The following is an 18,618-nucleotide window of genomic DNA, read 5'->3' on the forward strand; positions in this document are numbered from 1 at the left end:
GCGCGCTAGAAACGTTCCTTCTTTCCGTTATGGACTTGTTTGGAGATCTGCCTCCTCCCATAGGTTCTCTTCTTCATCGCAATGCTATTTCAATAATAGCTGTCGTAGTTTCTTCTCCCAAAAATAACTGCCCGGATGACAAAGCGCCAGACGCAAAAAAATTCAAAGTTTCGGTTCTCTACGATCTGATTGGCTGCGTAGGAGAACGCAGAGGAGAAAGAGAAGAAATGCAAGACGCGCATCAAATACTCGAGAACATAACCTCCCAGTTCCCAGATCTTTCACCGCAAATGTGACGTCATAAATTATAAATAAATTTTTTAAATAAGAGTGTTTTTTTCTAGACCTAGAGTTGCTTATTTCGGATTATTTGATGGTCACGCGGGGTTTCGCGCGTCTCAACACGCAGCTGAAAATTTGCACAAGAATATAATTGCTAAATTTCCTAAAGGTTGATACCTTGGTAACTGAACAATTTCAATTAGGTGTAGGGGTATTTTATCTGCAATCTACATTCATGTGACCGTTTTATTAATTAATAATATTAATTAAAAGATCTGACTATTTTTGTAGGTGAAATATCTAATCAGGATAGAGAAATTCGGCGGTGTATCGTTGATGCTTTTAAGCAGACGGATGAGGAGTTTCTTCAAAAGGCTTCTGCTGTGTATGCGCAGAGTCTAATTTTTATTGCCTATACGTAATTACCTCATTTCCTTATGCAGTAAACCGGTCTGGAAAGATGGGTCGACGGCTGTTTGCATTCTCGTCGTAAACGACACGCTTTATGTAGCAAATCTAGGCGACAGCAAGGCAAACAAATCCTGAGATATTTCCTATGAAGTTCTAGTGATATTTTGCATAGGCACTGGTAGCCACAAACGATGACAAGGACACAATTGTAGCAAAACGTCTTACCAAGGATCACAACCCCATACAATACGAAGAAAGGCAGAGGATTCAAAAAGCTGGAGGAGTAGTGCGGTAATAAAGCAATTGTACCTATGAATAATTAATTTTAATTGAATCTCAGTGAGGGGAGAGTTAGCGGTATTCTCGAAGTGTCAAGATCAATAGGAGACGGTCGTTTTAAACATTGCGGGGTCACGTGCATACCAGACATCGTTAAGCACCAATTATCAGAAAAAGACAAGTGAGATAATATAGATAATACCTTGATTTTGTGACGTCATTTTCTGAGCAGATTCATTCTTCTCGCGTGCGATGGTCTATTCAAGGCATTCACCGCTGACACAGCAGTGAAAAGAATTAACGAAATGCTAGAAGTGAAATCAAAAATTATTTTTTTTAGCCTACCTGTATAATATTGATTCAATAGGATAAAGACCTTCCCTTTCCAGCTCACATGAAAAGTAAGCTGAAAATAACGAAATGAATACACTATAATTTGACTCAGATGAAGACTACGTTCCATTGGACGATCGAGCGGCTCAGCACGAGGCGGCATGCAATCTTTTGGCAGCTGAAGCGGTGCGGAAATTCAGCGCAGACAACGTCACCGTCATTCTCATCGACATACGTCTGAAAAACGAAGAAAAAGACAAGGACAAAGACAAATACACTATTAATTAATTAATTTATAAGTAAACATGGATTACATTGAGAAATTGCACCAAAACGATGACGTACATAAAGAAGTCTAAGGTGAGCTCTCATTTTGCCATCTTTGGCAAGCTAAACAATTTATGACGTCACGATATAAACCCAACCCACAAAGAAAAAATCTCCCAAGTTTAAATGGAATTGGACCTGAAGCAAATGCAATTCTGAGGTGGATTATATGGAAGGCGAGAAAAAGTTTTTGAGGAGATTTCAATATTACGAATTTTTTAGTTTTCATTTAGTTCCGCAAGTGAAACTCCAGGCCAGCAGATGCTCAACGTTAGATACGTTAGCTCTGGTACTAATATCAATAAAAATGACGTCATCTTATATTATTCATATTTGTACTTTAGATTCATCTGCCGTTTCAGTGTGGCAAAAGTGGACTTATGGCTCGTCTTCATACTGGGGCGATATATTGATGAGAGATCGACAGACTTGAGGCCAGTAAGCTAAAAAGTCAATACTTTTAATTAATAAACCAATATGTCTTTTCAGCTTTGGAGTACTATTGATATCGTAGAAAATTTGTTGAACATTTTGAACGCTGTCAATGTCCTGGTTTTCCTTCAGAGAGGAAAGTCTGTCAGAGTTGTGATCGTTTTCGAATCAACTACAGTTGCTAGATACCAATCTTTACTGGAAAGACTCATTGGTTTAAAAATGGTGCTGTCACAAGAAACAATCAGTGAGGCAGGTCCAAGACCACCATGTTGGCCGGAGCACTGGGAGAGAGTCGATGCCAGCATGGATACTAGAAGAGCCTTCCACAGCTCATTCAAAAGAACAACGACACTTGTACGAGACAAGGAAACGCAGAAGGAAGCGCAGAAGAAGAAGAAGATTAGATGAAGGTCAATCCTCAATTTGGAAGGATTTGGATGCACATCTCGGCACGCAGCTGAAAATTTGCACAAGAATATAATTGCTAAATTTCCTAAAGGTTGATACCTTGGTAACTGAACAATTTCAATTAGGTGTAGGGGTATTTTATCTGCAAACTACATTCGTGTGACCGTTTTTTCTTATTGAATCTAATTAATATTGATAAATCCAAGCCCAATGAAAATGTATTGAATTAAAATTGATGCATCAGGGCCTAATAGAAATGCATCAAATTAAACATTGCGGGGTCACGTGCATACCGGACATCGTTAAGTACCAATTATCAGAAAAAGACAAGTGAGATAATATCGATAATACCTTGATTTTGTGACGTCATTTTCTGAGCAGATTCATTCTTCTCGCGTACGATGGTCTATTCAAGGCAGTCACCGCTGACGCAGCAGTGAAAAGAATTAACGAAATGCTAGAAGTGAAATCAAAAAAATATTATTTTTGAGCCTACCTGCCTAACGTTGATTCAATAAGATAAAGACCTTCCCTTTCCAACTCACATGAAAAGTAAGCTGAATATTAACAAAACGAATACACTATAATTTGACTCAGATGAAGACAACGTTCCATTGGACGATCGATCGGCGGCATGCAATCTTTTGGCAGTGCGAAAATTCAGTGCAGACGACGTTACCGTCATTCTCATCGACATACTGTACGTCTGAAAAACGAAGACGATATCAAAAACCAATACTGTTCCATGCCTGTATGATCGTTATTGGATGAGACGGCACGATCGAGGCCGCTAGTTCATTGCAGGCGAGCCGTTTTCCGTGGCTCAAGGCGATCCGATCGCTGTGGATCGACGACGAAATAGATCAGTTGATAAAATATGGGCGTAGTTACGTCCAGTCACGTCACTTTGGATTACTCAACTTTGCACTCTGCCAAAGTGTGATATTGATCTATTTTGTTGGCGATCTATTATGTCGTCCTGTATACAAGCCGACAAAATAGATCAACGACAAAATAGATCAATCAAAATCATATACAGTGTAAAACTTTCTCCGCTGAATTCTTACGTAGTCATACTTAGCTACGTACCACTAGACTTGTTGGCAGGTATTAGTAGACAGACGGAGGCACGCAGTAGTCATTTGCTGTCACTGCCTCAATCTGTATGTCTCTTTATCTCGGCCTCTTAGTGTGACTGTCTGCCTCTGTTTGTCAATATCTATGTGCACGTTCAGTGGTATCAAATAATTGTCATGATCAGATGAAGATTTAAATGATTTTGATTGATCTATTTTGTCGTTGATCTATTTTGTCCGCTTGTGCAGGACGACATAATAGGTCGCAATATCACACTTTGGAAGGGTGCAAGGTTGCGCCATCCAAAGTGACATGACTACGCCCATATTTTCCTTGTATATATCAACTGATCTATTTTGTCGTCGATCTATTCCCACAATAGGACATTCCCGCGATCCCGTATATAAGACCATGTTGCAAACGATTTTCGCCTGGCTATGGCAAATTTTCGGAAGAAATACCGCTAGACGCGAGCAGAGACCGATCGTCGAAGGTAAGCTGTTTGTTAATTTTGCTAATTCGAGCGTTTCCCGGACTCTGTGCCTATTTATTCGCCCGAGACTCGGCCCAATACTGCTAGTGCAGGGCACTATAGTTATCTACCGCGCAGCCCTGTCCACCGCAGGTTGGCCGAAGTTGGGTTCAGCGTTAGATTAGATCGGAGCCATTCTTTCGTCTGTTTGCATGGGGGCCCCTCGCTCGATCCACGCGCTCTACAAGAAAAAAGAGGGTGCTCTTAGCGAAGAAAAGAAAAAGGAAAAAAATCGCGGATCGACCCGTAACGTGCGTCGCGGATCGACCCGTCACGTGCGTCGCAGACTCCTGCATCCGGCATCCGGTCCTCCCCGCCGGCCGAGTCTCGGGAGATCAAATAGCCTATTCGTTTCCCGGAACGAGTCGACAAATTTTTTTATCTCCTAGTGCACAACAACCAAGTCCAAGCACAATGCCACTGCTTCGTAATGTCGTTTTTGGGCGAATTCTTAGAGACATTCCATTCTCTTTTCTTAGGGGCGAGTTACCGCTCTGGAAAAAGAAACAGCGTCGTTGAAAGAGAGATTTGAAAAAGAAACAGCGTCGTTGAAAGAGAGATTTGAAAAAGAAACAGCGTCGCTGAAAGAGAGAGTTCGAAGTCTGGAGACGCAACTCTTGAACGTCTCTTTAGGCAGTAAGGGTGAATATAACTAACGGGATTTTGGAATCAGTAATATTTTTGGTAGGCTTGAACTTAGAAGAACGTAAGCAAGTTGGATATCAATAATACATTTTGACGTTTATCTTCCGTCAGTCGATGATATTTTGGGTCCAGAACCGGCAAACGAAGAGGCAGAGGAGGGTGAGTTTAGATAATTCTCAACCGATTTTGATCTTCACTCAAAATATTTTCTTTTGCGCATGACTAGAAGCCGCTCGCCCCCCCGTCGTTCAAGAACCCGAACCCGTCGTTCAAATAAATCGTTTACCTCCTGGTAAGAAAGATGATTTTTTAAATAATCCTTAACTGAATTTGGTCTTTACTTATCAACTGCGTATAGTCGAAGCCGCTCAAGTGGAGGCTGCAGCGGGGGGTGAGTTTAATTAAATAATCCTTAACTGATTTATCTTCACTCGAAATATTTTCTTTTGCGCATGACAAGAAGCCGAACAGAACGATAACATTCGAGAGACCAGTAAGAATTCGCCGTGTAGCTAGCTAGCTAGTCAACAATAAATTTAAACGCCTTTTTCTCTTAGTTGCTGCAATATATCGTTTGGAGGATCCGGGTAAGAAGGAAAGGCAATGATTTCATTTGTTTTACTTTTTTTGTAAGATGAATTTTTGCGCGCCGCAGCAGCAGGTACGTCGCTATTCTTACTTCACTGTCATTTGATTGTTTTTTGGCAGTCTTAACGGAGGAGATTGAAAGAATTAGACGTAGTAAGCGTGTGATAAAAGAGCATCTTCTTCATCTTGCCCAGACTAAGTATACATTGATCGTTCATTGTTTACACAAATTTAAATATGTTTTAGGCTTTGTAATCCCCATCTCAAAACGCTCGAGCACTTGTACAAAGCCGCGGGGGGTAAGAAAGTAAAAGACGCGTTTCGGGGAAGAAATAGGAATTTATTACGGCCGCCGTTTGCTAAACTTTTTGAGGATTTTTTAAAAAAATAGTTTTCATCTATAGCATCTATAGATTATTAGTTTATTTGTGTTCATTAGTAATTAAAAGAGAATAACAACGTGAGAGTCATTGCAGGCAAATTGTGTCGCTGATCCTGAATTCAAATGTCCGCAATGTGGATCCCTAGTGAAAGAAATACGGTAGCTCAAGCGTAGAAAAAAAATAGTTAATTCAACGCCCAATTTCATACACTTGCTCAATTTTCTCTCGATCAATGTAATTAATTAATTAATTAATGATATTTATCATTGATTGTTCCCTCTGAACTGGCTCGCACACTTGCCTTGCTAAGAGGCAAAGAAGGCCACCATGTTGGCCGGAGCACTGGTAGAGAGTCGATGCCAGGGCCCTGATTTCTCCGCGCAGTTCCCATTTTATCCGGGAGACCAGCCAAAATAGTCGAGCAACTCTACACAGGCGTTCTGTCGCTGCTAGCTCGATTTCCTCGTTGTTCGAAGCGTCAATGACATCTCGTAGAACGACAGAATTTGGGAGAACAGTCAACTCCCTCGGTAAATAGTTTTTGATCGAGGATGAATGAAACCGTGATTTTCTGACAGAATTCGACCTGCGACAGCTGAATCTTCAAATTCAGCTCGAGTTGAGCTCATTGAGAGGTGAATCCGTCACAGTGGATGCATTATCTTCATACATCCTCTGCGCACAGAAACGGAAGCGCTGTCTACTGAGAAGGAAGAGGAGTTTCGCCGAGAAAACAGTTTTCTAGACAAAATTACGACGGAATTGGCCAATCTGGAAGAGCAGTATAAATTGAATAGAGAAATGATTGAAAAGTAATGCATATCCAGTTGAAAAAGGTGTACTGTCACATTTCAATCTAAATTAGCCTGAATAAGACATCTCAAGTGTTGAGTGAACAGGAGATAACACTTCGCGAGAAACTTGCCTTGGCGACTTCAAAGAGAGATAAACTCAAGTGACTATAGATCTAGTGTTCCATAGCATTGAAATATTTGAATTTTAGGAAAGAATTGAATGACTGTGTGCGCAAATATCAGCTAAAATTCAAAGACCGTGAGCAGAAATGTGAGCAGTTGGATCTAGCTAAAAAAGTCAGAATGCATAAGGAATCAGCAGAAAAACACCAAAGAGAAGGTACAGGAAAAATAATTAGTATGACCACTTTTGAGAAGGGATAAGGAACCAAGCCTTTCTATAAGCAATTCTGCATAGATATAGCCTCTATAGCCTTTACTGTAGAAGGAGCAGTTACCTGCATTAAAATCTTTACTGCATCACAGTGTCTGAACTGGTTGAAAAAGAGGAGAGACTCCGGAAGATTCTGGCCACGAAGAAAAGAGGAAATTCTCAAAATATGACTATTGTTGACATGTATGATTTTCTGGAGCATTCGTTTTGAATGTGAATTCTTTTCTTAGAGCTCAATATCGTGTGCTCGCACTAAAGAAAGTGGCTGAGCAGGAAAAAGCCGAGCGAGAGATCACAGAAATAAGAGAGAGAATCAAAGAACTGGAAATGAAGATCACCGAGGCGGAAATTCAACAGCAGGTCAACAACAAATTTTGAAAATATATAGACAATAAATATGTTTAGGAAGAGGAAGAGGACGACGATGAGGAGGAGGAGGAGGAGGAGGAGGAGTCTCTTCCATTGAAATCGACGACGCTGACATATGAAATTCAAATTCCACAATTTCGACAGCCGCGTTTCAATCCACCGCAACTTGCTCTCTCGACGCCCGTCATCAATATGCCACGGCTTAACCTGAATCTTCCACAGCTCATTCAAAAGAAGGACGTTACTTGTACGAGTCAAGAAAACGCAGAAGAAGAAGAGGAGGAAGAGGAGGAGCACTCCAACATTCAATCTCAAATTTCAGCCGTTCCTGAGTCTATGCCTCCGCCTTCAACTCCTCTTCTACCTATTTTCCGGCCTCGAGATTCTCCTGCTTCATTCGCTCCCGCCTCTCAGTCTCAGGGTACTACCAGAGTTCTTTCTATGTTGACCAGCCGCGATGGATTTCTTATAGGGTTTAACCTATCAAGATTCCAACTTTTCACGCCGATGTCTCGCTTTGATGATCCGCCCGTTAGAGAGAACGAGAGCATAGATCGTACGCTCATCGTAATGAACGTACGTACCACCTCCTCTTTGTCTTTCAGTGCCTGGAGCTGAACCCGTCTTTGAAACGGCTTCACAGGGGACAATGAGCCAAGGTAAGACCGCAAACAGATACCCAATAAAGACGGCACGAATCTCTAATTTTCTAACCGCTGGATCCGCATTATTAGTCCGCATTATTTCATTATAGAGTAAAGGCATTCATATAAACTATCAATCTTATCACTTAGAGACGCCTGCTACTGGTTTGAACCAAGACGAAAATCTAAGCCAGTATAAGTCCAGATACGAAGGCACAGCTAAATCCCCCCCAAAGGAATTAGTCTAAGGTTCCCCCTTTTAGAATTCAGTTCCCAAACCGGAGAGCCGCGATTTGGGTCAGCCCATCAATTTCATTCCTTCCTCGCCACCACCCCACAACAAACCACCACAGGCAGTGGTAAGCATACTTGCCCCCCTAGGATTCATCTCAGTGGCTCTTTTATCAGGTTTCAATACTTCGTTTTTCGCGACCACGCCTGGCCCACAAGTAGCTGCAACCTCTCCCCTATTTGGAAACGATTCCAGTAAATTTGACTCGACTCCCCAGTTCGGGTTCTCCCTAGCTACGTCATCGCCCAACCCACAAACAAGCGATAGTGAAAGACTCCGTCTATTTTGAACTCCAAAAGAGAAGAGAGAAAAAATCACCTGACTTTATTTATCATATTCTATTTGTTCTGTGTCATAGTCTACTCGAGTTAAATAGAGCCCGTATCCGGGCGCCATTCGCGGCGCTCGTCTTCGATCTCTAACGCCTATGAGATCTTGAATGTCGCTTGGAGACGCCTTACAAGATCCGGCGGCAATGAGAGCTCCGACCATGAGACGAACCTATAGAAAGTAAGCACGGGGGGAAATGACGTAATGATGTATAGGCAATAGCTCATTTCAGCGAGATCGTTTCATTTGTTATTTCGGACTAACGAGTCAGCTTGTGCGGATGTAGTACGAGGTTTCACAGCTATTTACGTACAAGTCACAGGGGAGGGTGTTGTTCTCAATGAACAGATGCAATGAACGAATGAACAAATGACTCGACTGGCTCGCAATTATTGACGCAGTCACGTCGTTGTCGTCCTAACTAACTATACAAGCTGATTTGCCCAAAATAGAGCCGGAGCCATCAACTATTAGGTAGGAAATTGACCACAAATGAGACTACTTTGTCTCAGAGGGCCAAAAAACGACGCCCAAGTTACCCCCAATCCCTCGTACCTGATGATAGAGAAAGGACTTTGACTCAATTGTTACCTCGATGTGTTGCGTGTTACTAAGACAGAAATAGCCGCGTTAATGTGACCACAATGCACTGTCTCGTCTTCTCACCAGTCTGGTGGCTGCAGTGGAAAAGGCTTCCCCAGGCCCACTTCCGCTCTCGAAATTGTTTTAATTGAATTCACCTGCTTGCCGCTATCGGAGACGGAGGAGAATGTTGTGAAGTCGTGGGTGCCTTGGAAGACTCGAACAGCTTCCTGCATGGCACCTAGGTCCAAACTGAAAATAAAAACAATGAGCGTGGGAGAGAAACCCCCCACATATTATATTATTAGTCAGAAGCAGAGGAGAAAGAAAAAAGAAATCAAAACATACGTATGTATATATCCCTATATGTGTTAGAGCTTTGAGCGAGATTTCCTCAGAACAAGAACCCGTGCTTGTGAAGTTTTGTCATGCGTGTCATTTTCTACCCGATTGGTTCAATTGGCTACCCCGCCCACTCCCCCACTACACGTCATACCGGTGAGCAATATTATAACTTCTCTCCTTTTCAAAAACATTCGGAAACTTGCAATTGGCTGCAATACGATAAACGTAGACGCGACGAGATGCATATCGTCTCGCATGAAAACGCTCATCGACCTTGCAAACCGTATGAACCCTATAGGGGATCATTGAAAACAGGAAGAGGAGCCTCTCAAATCAATTTAGTCTAGACGATGTCGAATACCTCAGCGGATGCAATCTTCTCACATAGTGATTCGTTGCATTCTTGATTGTCTCTGTATCGAGGTCTAGGAGTGGTCAAGTGTCTCGTCGCTTTGTCGATTTTCGGTCTCGTTTCTATGTTTTTTCTATGCCTGGTTTTTCTGGGGCTCTATTGATGTCGACGTGCGCCGTGTTGCATAAGGCGTGGACGTCAGCGTCTGTTCGACTAGACAGCACCGTTTTAACTTGATTTCCGTTGTTAAGACGAGTCAGGGCGGACTGCGTATGCAAAAACGGCAATTGTCTTCGTTTTTTCGCTCGATTCCACGCGAACCTCGAGGACGTTTTGCACGCCAGGGATGGGCGAGTCGATAGGAACTCGTGCCGCGCCTCGAAACGCTGTGCCGACGTACTCGAAGCCCAATAAATAGCGAACCATTCTGCGCGCCGCGCGTTAGCGCTGCACGTGATCGCGTAAAGATTCCCCCCAAGGTGTTGCATATTTTATGTGGGCTGCGAGCGAGTTCCGCTCAGTCGCTTATTAGACCGTGTGTTGCCAACGCCGTTGCGTGTGTGTACGAAGAAAGAAAAATATCAAAATGGTCGAAGAAGTGAAGGTCATCTACCACATCGACGAAGAAGAGACGCCTTACCTCGTCAAACTGCCCAAGCCACCCGACCAGGTCACGCTGAAAGACCTCAAAGTCGCCCTCAATCGTCCCAACTACAAGTTCTTTTTCAAATCGATGGACGAAGAAGTCGGGTAAGTCGAGAAAAGAAGAGCGCGAAGCGCCGAAATCGGGGATCGAACGCGGGATCCCTCGAGCAAAACAAGTGGTATCTATCATCGTGATGCCTCATTAGCTCGAGGGCCTCGCCGCTTCGCGGTCGACGCTAATGGGTCGCGCCTTGCCGCTCGCTTCATTCCACGCGTTTTCTTCTCTCGTAGAGTCGTAAAAGAAGAGGTATCGTCGGACGACGCACCGCTGCCCTATGTAAATGGACGTGTCGTCGCGTGGGTGAGTAAGCCAAACCTTCGCTACATTGGGGCCTTGTTGTGTGACGCGCGACGCGGATGCGGGATTTCGCGAGTAAATATAGCAACATTTCGCTGTATATCGATTCGAAGTCGACGTTTCTTTGTACCTACGTTTCCCGACTTCTTTTTCTTTTCTCCCTCCTGCTGTGAGCGGCGCGTGCTTTCGCGAATATTTTCGACGTCGTTCGTTTCTTCGTCGTGGTGACCAACGCGTTCTCATTTGCCGAGGCCTATGCCGATTTGCTTATGATTTCGTTATCGTTGCATTTCGACTCGCCGGTCGAATGGAACGCAGATTTATGGCCCTAATTTTCGTTCGATTGACCTACCGCCGCGGCGGCAACGTCGAACCGCTTTCCCGAAGCACTTTTCCGCACTTTTTTGTCGTTTAGCGCCGCCGAGGTGCCTCCCTGTCTCGCGAATCGCGCAAATCGTATTAATGGGAGGGAGATCGCGTGGGCCTCTTCCCTCCGCCTCCTCCTCAAAAGAACGCTCCCTTCGTCTAGTTGGTTTGCGGCGACAGTTCGTCGGAAAAAGCCCACTCCGAAACGGGCTCAGAAAAAGAGCGTCGAACGCCGAACAACGCCGAATCGCGCAGGTATCGAAGCCATGTCGATCCACGCTCGCCTAATCTATCGTTTTGTTTTCTCTGCGCGCGTAGCCACGACGAATCGGACGGCTCCCGCGGGCGTCACTGTAAGTCGTAACGCTTCTCGGGCACCGCCTCCGTTTTTTTCACTCCCCGCCTTTCTTTGTCTAGCGTCGCGAAAGAGCGAAAGACGCGACCGCGACCGCGAAAGTCGCCGCAGATACGGTAAGGCCTGCATTCGATCGCAATCAATCAAGTTATTTCCTTCCCAATTCACGCGCCGACCGCCGCTCGGGTCGCGGTTTTTGTTGGGAAACGATCGGGGCCCCCCTTCTACTAATTGCCGCCCGCGAGCTAACAATAGTATAACGTCCATCTGGCTAATTGAGATCTTTTTCTCTTTATATTTCCTCTTTCTCGCTTTCGAGCAGATGAAGAAGGTGGGCTAATCACTAAATTGCTAATTGCTAAACAGGGATCCCCGTTGGGGGAAAAAAGTCTAATAATTCGCTCTCTTTTCACACAGAGCAAGGAAGCGTTTATACGGACGAAAGTGCAAGCGTATACACAACAGACACCGATCCAAGTCTCTATTCAGAATCCACAGATGATGGCTCAAGGTGGGTGGGAGAGGGAGGAGCAGACGTTTAGGAGGTCCTCATGAATTTTTCAAAATTTCTTTAGTGTCTATACTACCGATACTTACAGTACTTCCCGCACGGGCCACTCTCATAGGCGGCACAAGAAACACCATCATCATCGCCACCACAGCAGACACAACATGCATAGAGTAACAACATTGGTTTTCGCGTGGGCGTGGTCCTAAAATTCATTCTCTCTAGGCTCCTTCATATAGTAGTGTAAGCAGTTCCACAATGTCTATGCCGATAGTGACTGTTACACTAAGCCTCGGTATGAATTCATAATAATAGCCATGATCAATAGTTATGCCTTTTTGCGTGCAGAGAAAACAAAATTTCTCGGCATTAGCATTGTTGGTCAAGCCAATCGAAGCGGCGATGGCGGCATATATGTCGGCTCGGTGATGAAAGGGTAAGATAAGACTTCGTCGAGGGCGGTAACCCAGCCCACTCATTGGGGCCGAATCACAAGCACGTCCTGACAATTCTAAAAAAGCCTCCCCCTTCCGTCCGTCCTTCCTCCGAGACAAAACGAATTATATAAGGAGTCCTCCCTCCCTTTGGCCCCCTTTGACGCCCTGCACTTCAGTTTACGTTTGAAAATTCGATATCCGCTCAGCCCCTTTGCGGTTTCTAAATCCGTTCCAAATTCCCCGCCGTTGGCCGGCACCTAACGCGATTTGCCGGCGGCATCGCCAGATTCGCGCCATGTGTTGATCATCATTTATGCGTCAGCCGTTGCCGCCCTATCTACATGTCTTTTCCATGGTTTCCACCTTTCCCGCCCCCCCCTCCGCCTATGTTTAAAAGGATCGTCTGCTGTGGGGCGCCTTAGTTAGACTGTTTACTTCGCTTGAGCCCCCTACAATATGGGACTTAAACGGATGATACGACGACGCGTGAAGCGAATCCTATTCAAGCTTCTTCTCTCCTGTTACAATAGCGGTGCCGTTGCTGAGGACGGCACCATTCAGCCGGGCGATATGATATTGCAAGTGAACGAGGCGAGTTTTGAGAATTTGACCAATGATGAAGCGGTGAAGATTCTCCGAGAGGCCGTGCATCAGCCTGTGTAAGGAGGAGATAAGATTGTAGGTCAGGGGGAGTTGAATTTATCGTTTCTTTTAGTCCTCTCAAACTCGTCGTTGCAAAGTGCTGGGATCCCGAGCCCCAGCCATATTTCGAACCGAGAAGTATGCACGTATTTTACATGCCAATGAACTGATATCTCTAACTCGATTTTCCCCGGACATAGGTGAACCAATCAAGGCGCTGGATCCGGCGGCGTGGGTGCAGCACACCCAATTGGCGCGACGTGAGTCTTTGAATAGAAAGAAATCTTGGGGACATTGTACCAATGATTTTTTTTCAGAGGAGTTACTTATGCGTCATCCCGGAAGTAGTCCCACGATGAGTTCTATGACGTCGAGTTCGTCTATGGGAAGTTCTTTGCCGGAGTCGGATCGCGGCTTGGAGTTCACCGGGCCGCGCATTCCGGAGAAGACGCCGCCGGAAGTGATCATACAAAAGATGGCGATGCCGGATTCCGGACTCGATATAAGAAATCGCGTCTGGCTAAAGATGACGATTCCGAACGCTTTTACCGGTGAGTCTTCTATTGTAAGAAGACACCCCTATTATATATATAAATATAAATCTTATCTTAGGGTCTGATTTCGTTGATTGGTTGTATAAGAGAGTGGAGGGTTTCAAGGAGAGACGCGACGCGCGAAAATACGCCGGGCACATGCTCAAGGTAAAAGCCTAGGAAGCCATCTCAGAAGCCTCTCCTATACGAACCCTTTATTATCTCCAAAAGCCTCCTCCCTTCATATAGATAGAAATCCTAATCATTTTCTTTTTTAGCTTGGCCTTATCAAGCACACTGTGAACAAGATAACGTTCTCCGAACAGTGCTACTACATCTTCGGCAACATTACAATCAACCCCGACTTGGCTAACTTGCGTTTGAACGAAGAGGGTGAAACGGACACATTGGGGCCCCTTCCCGGCGGCACAGGCGCTCCCTGGATGGCTCCTCCCCCGGCACCTCTAGGCCAAATGCCGCCGCCCGGACGCTACCAACTTCCCCAGTATCTCGCCGCCTTTTCGGGCGGCGATCCGGCGCGAACCTATTCGCAGACGACGGGCAGCGGATCGGGCTCCAGTCCGAGCCAGAGTGAATATAAGAAAAAATACGTTCCCTCTGATGCGCGGTCGTATTTGACGGAGAGCGATCAGGCGTCGCAGTATAGCACGGATACGATGACGGAGACGGCGAGCATAGCGTCGTCGCAATTGGTTATACCGCGACGATTTCAGCGCGGCGCGAGTGTGGCGAGCAGTCGGCGTAGTGTACGGGAAGGTGGCGGCGGCGGCGGCGGCGCCGGCGGAGACGCGCAGTGCGAAGATCTTTTCGTTGATGTAATGTAATGAAAGACAGTTCAGGGTGTATTAGAACAGGTTTTTCAGAGTCCTGCTTTAGTGCTATATTAAATTTAAGGTGATGCATGTTCACGGTGATATTTTATTCGGGATTTACTGTACTGACATGGTATACTGCGCTGCACTTTATAGTTAGGGGTTTCTGCTAACTGACGCAAGCCGCTTTTCTAAGAGTTTAGGGAAGTCTGTTTGCAATAAATTGACACAGCGCTATAGAACGTTTAGCACGCGTGCTTCGCAACTACATAGCGTTATCTAGAAAAGCGTATATGTAATTTTTTTCAGTTCTAATAAAATATCAAATGTACATTGAAGTTGCTTTTTCAATATTTATCGCGTGAGCTGTTCCTAACCAAATATGGAATAATTGTTTTATCCGGGATAGTGAACCCTGTGTCCACTGCCACACCTTCGGTGCTTTTGGTCGCCTTTTTCGACCGTTTTCCAACTTTGCGATCGACTGCATTTCCGCGTGATTGCACCTTGCGTCCGCAACGTTCGCATAGCGCCGAATCGACTTCATTTGCTCTCGTAAATCGCCGAATCGAAGCGCTGAAAAAAAAGGAGCACGATGAGTGAACTCGACGCGCTACGACGCGAGGCGGAAGAACTCAAAACAACAATACGAGTACGCGAGAACGCGCGATACCGAAAAACCGCTCGCCTCCCTTTCCGACACACTGGCGCGCGAAGCGAAAATCGCGAATCCCCGAAAGGGGCCTCGCTGGCGCAAACGCCGTCTCCGGCGTCGCGAGCACGCGAAACGACGTTACAACTTTTCGAACGCTTCAGAACGAAGCCAAAATCGCGCGAAAAATGTAGCTAAGTGACGTTCTTTCGTTTCTCTCACAGAATCTGCGGCGAACGGCGGCCGATACGTCGATGGCGCAGGTACGTACGTCGTTTCGAGGGCCAAAACGATACGATTTCGAGTTATTTCTCCCCTTTCGCGAAATAAAAAAGGTGACGAACAACGTCGAAGTCCTAAGTCGAATCGCCCTTCGCCCGCGACGCACGTTGCGCGGTCATTTGGCGAAAATCTACGCGATGCACTGGGCGAACGATTCGAGGTGAAAACGAATGTGAAGTGGGGCCCCTTTCGAGGGTAATCGCGCAACGGCTTCTCCCAGGTTTCTCGTGAGCGCGTCGCAGGACGGAAAATTGATCGTTTGGGACGCGTACACGACGAACAAGGTGCACGCGATACCGCTTCGATCGAGTTGGGTGATGACGTGCGCTTACGCGCCATCGGGAAGCTACGTCGCCTGCGGTGAGCAAAAACACGGAATTTAATTAATTAATCTATTTATTGATTAATTTTTAGGTGGTTTGGACAATATCTGTTCGATTTACAGTCTGAGAACGAGGGAAGGGAATGTGAGAGTGAGCCGAGAGCTCGCTGGACACACGGGTAAAATAGACTTAATTATATCTAAATAGTCATTTGAATTTTTGTGTCTCTTAGGGTATCTGTCTTGCTGTCGATTTCTTGATGATACTTCGATTATTACCAGTTCTGGGGATATGACCTGGTGAGAGAGAGAGATTCGTTGTTTGTCTTTATGTTTAGTTTACTACTACTTTTTCTATAAGTTGCCAATGGGATATTGAGTCGGGTCAAGCGAAGATGACGTTTTCTGGTCACACAGGAGACGTCATGAGTCTCTCTCTCAGTCCAGACAAGAGGACTTTTGTTTCCGGAGCTTGTGATGCTTCAGCCAAGGTACTATAGAAATTCATTTATTGGTGACGATTTTTGGAATTCCTTTCTTAGCTCTGGGACATTCGGGATGGCACCTGCAAACAGACATTCACCGGTCACGAATCTGATATAAATGCCGTTTCGGTTAGCAGTGAATATTTATCTGTATTGACTCCTCTATCGTTTTCTAGTTTTTCCCCAATGGCCATGCCTTTGCAACGGGCTCGGATGACGCCACGTGCAGACTCTTTGACCTCAGAGCTGACCAGGCACGAATATTTATTTTTAGTGTCAATTATTAATTTTTTTTTTCTTTAGGAAATGATGGTCTATGCGCAAGACTCGATTATGTGCGGCATCACGTCCGTTGCCTTTTCGAAATCCGGGCGTCTTCTCCTCGCCGGCTATGACGACTTCAATTGCAACATTTGGGATACGCTGCGTGGCGAACGAGTGGGCGTTCTCGCTGGCCATGACAACCGCGTCTCCTGCCTAGGCGTGACGGAAGACGGAATGGCCGTTTGTACGGGATCTTGGGACAGTTTTCTCAAGGTCTGGAATTAGAGAGATGATGATGATGAAATGAGAAGAAGAAATCTCTGTTTTCCTGTTTCTGTGTCCATCCTCATTCCTGCTAGTAGCATCATGACTATTATGATATTATTATTGCACATGATAGATTTATAGTCAAAACGTCTGTACGACCTTTCTTCCTCCCGTTTTTTTTCTGTCGTCTTTTTTTTCTGAGGATATGTTTTTGCGTGAGTGCATGTAGTGAATCGACGTGTCCAAATGAAAGTGCTTACAATATTGCGGCCCTCCCTTGTCCCGCCCCCGTCAGCGGTCTCGTTCACGTGACCCCGCAAGATCCTGTCCCAATGGAGCCTCAGCGAAGTCGTAGCACTCTTTTCCACGTTACTGTGGCTATTCTTATGGTCGTCACGGGCACTCTAAATACCCTGACGATGAAGTAAGTCCGAATAGCGTCGCGTACGCCACTTTCGCACCACGTGCTCTTCGCGAAAGATTTCCACGCATCTCCTCAATTCAAACAGCCTCATAATGACGCGTTTCTTGCAGATGGACCGACCAGGAGTCGGCCAAAGGACAAAAAGGAGTGCACGTGCCGGCAAAGTGCGATTCGACATTCGGCGGGGTGCCGTGTCACGAATATCCGCCCGATCGAGCCTACGATCATCCATTCGATCATCCCTTCGTGCAAGTACGCCGCGCTATTCCATACACAAAGACGCCACGTCTGACGTCACCCGAGCAACGTCACGCGCGTTCATGGGATTTTTTTCTTAGGCTTTGTTTATGTTTATTGGCGAGATGTGCTGCTTCCTTGCCTTCAAAATTTTCGTCGCCATCAAATCAGCGAAAGGCGAACGAGTGAATCGTGGAGGCAAATTCAGTCCATTCATCTTCCTTCCACCCGCTCTGTGTGACATGTGCGCCTCATCCATCATGATCCTTGGCCTAACGATGACGAATGCGTCGAGCTTCCAAATGCTTCGTGGTGCCGTGATTGTTTTCACTGGTCTCCTCTCTGTCACCTTCCTTCGCAATCGTCTCAAACTTCATCATTGGATTGGCATACTTATTCTCATTGGTGGTCTCGTTGTAATCGGAGTTTCTGACGTCGTAACTCACAAGGAAACCGGTCATCTATCGGCAACGCAGCAATTGTCCGGCGATCTCCTCATCGTCATGGCACAAATCGTCACAGCAATACAAGTAAAAAATTCCAATAATAATAATAATTATTATTATTATTATTGATTTTTTCAAGGTAACCTATGAGGAGCGTTTCTTGAAGAAGTATGACGTTCCACCACTCGTTGCCGTGGGCTGGGAAGGTATATTTGGGTTCAGCATGCTGGGTTTGCTCATGTTTCCCTTTTATTTCATACCGGCGAGTTTCGGCGCCTCGCGTCCCATTCGATTGGAAAACGCAATCGACGCCTTTATCCAATTTTCAAACAATTGGCAAATCATCTTCTCCATGCTCGGTCTCATTGTCAGCATTGCTTTTTTCAATTTCAGTGGGCTCACCGTTGCTAAGGAACTCAACGCCACGACGCGCATGGTCCTCGATTCCGTTCGCACCATGTTCGTCTGGTTCGTGAGTCTTGGAGTCGGTTGGGAACTCTTCAACTATCTCCAACCCGTCGGATACGTGCTTCTAGTTGTAGGAACGTTTGTATACTACAATATGGTCTTTGTGCCGCTATGGAAAAAATTCAGAGGCGGTGGATCGGAAAAGGAGCCGCTCTTGTCAGCTGACAACAATGCTGTGCAATCATGAAATGCCGATGCAAATGCATGTACTGACGCCTAACCGTGATTTTTCTGTGTCTGATCGATCATCTATAGTTTGTACTCGCTTATCAATCGTACATGCGCGCGTTGC

The 18,618-nt window shown here is 45.5% G+C and overlaps 7 protein-coding genes across 11 annotated transcripts; 6 read left to right on the top strand and 1 right to left on the bottom strand.

Annotated features, from left to right (window-relative positions):
• The first annotated feature begins 12 nt into the window (after nucleotides 1-12).
• On the top strand, nucleotides 13-1,641 carry LOC136196788 (integrin-linked kinase-associated serine/threonine phosphatase 2C-like). The gene is made up of 10 exons (XM_065986425.1): nucleotides 13-63; nucleotides 109-292; nucleotides 345-451; nucleotides 574-667; nucleotides 726-813; nucleotides 866-984; nucleotides 1,034-1,153; nucleotides 1,205-1,286; nucleotides 1,340-1,373; nucleotides 1,418-1,641. Exons 1-10 carry the CDS (start codon nucleotides 30-32, stop codon nucleotides 1,591-1,593), a joined length of 1,038 nt encoding a protein of 345 aa, XP_065842497.1. The 5' UTR covers nucleotides 13-29; the 3' UTR covers nucleotides 1,594-1,641.
• Nucleotides 1,642-3,963: 2,322 nt separating this feature from the next.
• On the top strand, nucleotides 3,964-5,730 carry LOC136196935 (uncharacterized). Its single transcript, XM_065986594.1, has 12 exons — nucleotides 3,964-4,045; nucleotides 4,474-4,511; nucleotides 4,564-4,720; nucleotides 4,773-4,790; nucleotides 4,841-4,888; nucleotides 4,956-5,021; nucleotides 5,088-5,120; nucleotides 5,287-5,316; nucleotides 5,364-5,390; nucleotides 5,438-5,516; nucleotides 5,564-5,624; nucleotides 5,722-5,730. The coding sequence occupies exons 1-12, from the start codon at nucleotides 3,964-3,966 to the stop codon at nucleotides 5,728-5,730; spliced, it is 648 nt and encodes a 215-aa protein (XP_065842666.1).
• Nucleotides 5,731-6,107: 377 nt separating this feature from the next.
• On the top strand, nucleotides 6,108-9,500 carry LOC136196434 (uncharacterized). 2 transcript variants are annotated; one of them, XR_010672190.1, is made up of 14 exons: nucleotides 6,108-6,230; nucleotides 6,279-6,335; nucleotides 6,386-6,512; nucleotides 6,566-6,655; nucleotides 6,704-6,834; nucleotides 6,981-7,071; nucleotides 7,119-7,248; nucleotides 7,294-7,678; nucleotides 7,730-7,813; nucleotides 7,863-7,916; nucleotides 8,052-8,114; nucleotides 8,165-8,260; nucleotides 8,310-8,703; nucleotides 8,756-9,500. XR_010672190.1 is itself a non-coding variant. In XM_065985985.1 (13 exons), exons 1-13 carry the CDS (start codon nucleotides 6,182-6,184, stop codon nucleotides 8,480-8,482), a joined length of 1,530 nt encoding a protein of 509 aa, XP_065842057.1. In that variant the 5' UTR covers nucleotides 6,108-6,181; the 3' UTR covers nucleotides 8,483-9,500. The 2 variants fall into 2 exon arrangements, 1 of the variants encoding a protein (XP_065842057.1); XM_065985985.1 differs by having other exon boundaries at nucleotides 8,310-9,500.
• Nucleotides 8,456-11,566, bottom strand: LOC136196435 (tRNA pseudouridine synthase-like 1). 2 transcript variants are annotated; one of them, XM_065985988.1, is made up of 7 exons: nucleotides 10,124-10,301; nucleotides 9,942-10,068; nucleotides 9,812-9,875; nucleotides 9,602-9,742; nucleotides 9,190-9,357; nucleotides 9,079-9,133; nucleotides 8,456-8,694 (listed from the first exon to the last, which is right to left on the bottom strand). In XM_065985988.1, exons 1-7 carry the CDS (start codon nucleotides 10,226-10,228, stop codon nucleotides 8,518-8,520), a joined length of 837 nt encoding a protein of 278 aa, XP_065842060.1. In that variant the 5' UTR covers nucleotides 10,229-10,301; the 3' UTR covers nucleotides 8,456-8,517. The 2 variants fall into 2 exon arrangements, with proteins under 2 accessions (XP_065842060.1, XP_065842059.1); XM_065985987.1 differs by having other exon boundaries at nucleotides 9,942-11,566.
• Nucleotides 10,323-14,817, top strand: LOC136196433 (segment polarity protein dishevelled homolog DVL-3-like). 3 transcript variants are annotated; one of them, XM_065985984.1, is made up of 16 exons: nucleotides 10,325-10,552; nucleotides 10,739-10,808; nucleotides 11,335-11,426; nucleotides 11,490-11,524; nucleotides 11,589-11,642; nucleotides 11,849-11,857; nucleotides 11,944-12,037; nucleotides 12,102-12,207; nucleotides 12,260-12,329; nucleotides 12,383-12,470; nucleotides 13,002-13,130; nucleotides 13,187-13,251; nucleotides 13,314-13,373; nucleotides 13,431-13,664; nucleotides 13,726-13,814; nucleotides 13,925-14,817. In XM_065985984.1, exons 1-16 carry the CDS (start codon nucleotides 10,389-10,391, stop codon nucleotides 14,489-14,491), a joined length of 1,926 nt encoding a protein of 641 aa, XP_065842056.1. In that variant the 5' UTR covers nucleotides 10,325-10,388; the 3' UTR covers nucleotides 14,492-14,817. The 3 variants fall into 3 exon arrangements, with proteins under 3 accessions (XP_065842054.1, XP_065842055.1, XP_065842056.1); XM_065985982.1 differs by having other exon boundaries at nucleotides 10,323-10,552; nucleotides 13,314-13,664; XM_065985983.1 differs by lacking the exon at nucleotides 11,849-11,857 and having other exon boundaries at nucleotides 10,324-10,552; nucleotides 13,314-13,664.
• Nucleotides 14,818-14,892: 75 nt separating this feature from the next.
• LOC136196541 (guanine nucleotide-binding protein subunit beta-1-like) lies at nucleotides 14,893-17,015 on the top strand. The gene is made up of 10 exons (XM_065986107.1): nucleotides 14,893-15,131; nucleotides 15,356-15,394; nucleotides 15,467-15,573; nucleotides 15,634-15,773; nucleotides 15,828-15,914; nucleotides 15,969-16,035; nucleotides 16,097-16,226; nucleotides 16,278-16,349; nucleotides 16,397-16,474; nucleotides 16,524-17,015. The coding sequence occupies exons 1-10, from the start codon at nucleotides 15,075-15,077 to the stop codon at nucleotides 16,767-16,769; spliced, it is 1,023 nt and encodes a 340-aa protein (XP_065842179.1). The 5' UTR covers nucleotides 14,893-15,074; the 3' UTR covers nucleotides 16,770-17,015.
• Nucleotides 17,016-17,058: 43 nt separating this feature from the next.
• Nucleotides 17,059-18,617, top strand: LOC136196523 (solute carrier family 35 member F6-like). Its single transcript, XM_065986084.1, has 4 exons — nucleotides 17,059-17,175; nucleotides 17,286-17,427; nucleotides 17,514-17,942; nucleotides 17,998-18,617. The coding sequence occupies exons 1-4, from the start codon at nucleotides 17,084-17,086 to the stop codon at nucleotides 18,511-18,513; spliced, it is 1,179 nt and encodes a 392-aa protein (XP_065842156.1). The 5' UTR covers nucleotides 17,059-17,083; the 3' UTR covers nucleotides 18,514-18,617.
• The last annotated feature ends 1 nt before the right edge of the window (nucleotide 18,618 follows it).

Source organism: Oscarella lobularis, chromosome 16 (assembly GCF_947507565.1).
Source record: "Oscarella lobularis chromosome 16, ooOscLobu1.1, whole genome shotgun sequence".
NCBI classification, from domain to species: Eukaryota; Metazoa; Porifera; class Homoscleromorpha; order Homosclerophorida; family Oscarellidae; genus Oscarella; species Oscarella lobularis.

Bases quoted from the DNA above. Each gene is read 5' to 3' on its own strand.
- LOC136196434 (XM_065985985.1), top strand. From the start codon at position 6,182: ATGACATCTCGTAGAACGACAGAATTTGGGAGAACAGTCAACTCCCTC. The intron at 6,656-6,703 runs GTGACTATAGAT...TTTGAATTTTAG, and splicing joins TCAAAGAGAGATAAACTCAA to GAAAGAATTGAATGACTGTG. The intron at 6,835-6,980 runs GTACAGGAAAAA...ACTGCATCACAG, and splicing joins AGAAAAACACCAAAGAGAAG to TGTCTGAACTGGTTGAAAAA.
- LOC136196433 (XM_065985982.1), top strand. From the start codon at position 10,389: ATGGTCGAAGAAGTGAAGGTCATCTACCACATCGACGAAGAAGAGACG. The intron at 12,208-12,259 runs GTAACAACATTG...CATTCTCTCTAG, and splicing joins GCAGACACAACATGCATAGA to GCTCCTTCATATAGTAGTGT. The intron at 13,131-13,186 runs GTAAGGAGGAGA...CGTTTCTTTTAG, and splicing joins GAGGCCGTGCATCAGCCTGT to TCCTCTCAAACTCGTCGTTG.
- LOC136196541 (XM_065986107.1), top strand. From the start codon at position 15,075: ATGAGTGAACTCGACGCGCTACGACGCGAGGCGGAAGAACTCAAAACA. The intron at 15,132-15,355 runs GTACGCGAGAAC...TTTCTCTCACAG, and splicing joins AACTCAAAACAACAATACGA to AATCTGCGGCGAACGGCGGC. The intron at 15,395-15,466 runs GTACGTACGTCG...GAAATAAAAAAG, and splicing joins CCGATACGTCGATGGCGCAG to GTGACGAACAACGTCGAAGT.
- LOC136196523 (XM_065986084.1), top strand. From the start codon at position 17,084: ATGGAGCCTCAGCGAAGTCGTAGCACTCTTTTCCACGTTACTGTGGCT. The intron at 17,176-17,285 runs GTAAGTCCGAAT...CGTTTCTTGCAG, and splicing joins CTAAATACCCTGACGATGAA to ATGGACCGACCAGGAGTCGG. The intron at 17,428-17,513 runs GTACGCCGCGCT...TTTTTTTCTTAG, and splicing joins TCGATCATCCCTTCGTGCAA to GCTTTGTTTATGTTTATTGG.
- LOC136196935 (XM_065986594.1), top strand. From the start codon at position 3,964: ATGTTGCAAACGATTTTCGCCTGGCTATGGCAAATTTTCGGAAGAAAT. The intron at 5,391-5,437 runs GTACGTCGCTAT...GTTTTTTGGCAG, and splicing joins TTTGCGCGCCGCAGCAGCAG to TCTTAACGGAGGAGATTGAA. The intron at 5,517-5,563 runs GTATACATTGAT...AATATGTTTTAG, and splicing joins CTTCATCTTGCCCAGACTAA to GCTTTGTAATCCCCATCTCA.
- LOC136196788 (XM_065986425.1), top strand. From the start codon at position 30: ATGGACTTGTTTGGAGATCTGCCTCCTCCCATAG. The intron at 814-865 runs GCAAACAAATCC...TATTTTGCATAG, and splicing joins CAAATCTAGGCGACAGCAAG to GCACTGGTAGCCACAAACGA. The intron at 1,374-1,417 runs GTAAGCTGAAAA...AATTTGACTCAG, and splicing joins CTTTCCAGCTCACATGAAAA to ATGAAGACTACGTTCCATTG.
- LOC136196435 (XM_065985987.1), bottom strand. From the start codon at position 10,290: ATGCAACACCTTGGGGGGAATCTTTACGCGATCACGTGCAGCGCTAAC. The intron at 9,358-9,601 runs GTATGACGTGTA...TTTTATTTTCAG, and splicing joins AGTTATAATATTGCTCACCG to TTTGGACCTAGGTGCCATGC. The intron at 9,134-9,189 runs GTGAGAAGACGA...TTTCTGTCTTAG, and splicing joins CCACTGCAGCCACCAGACTG to TAACACGCAACACATCGAGG.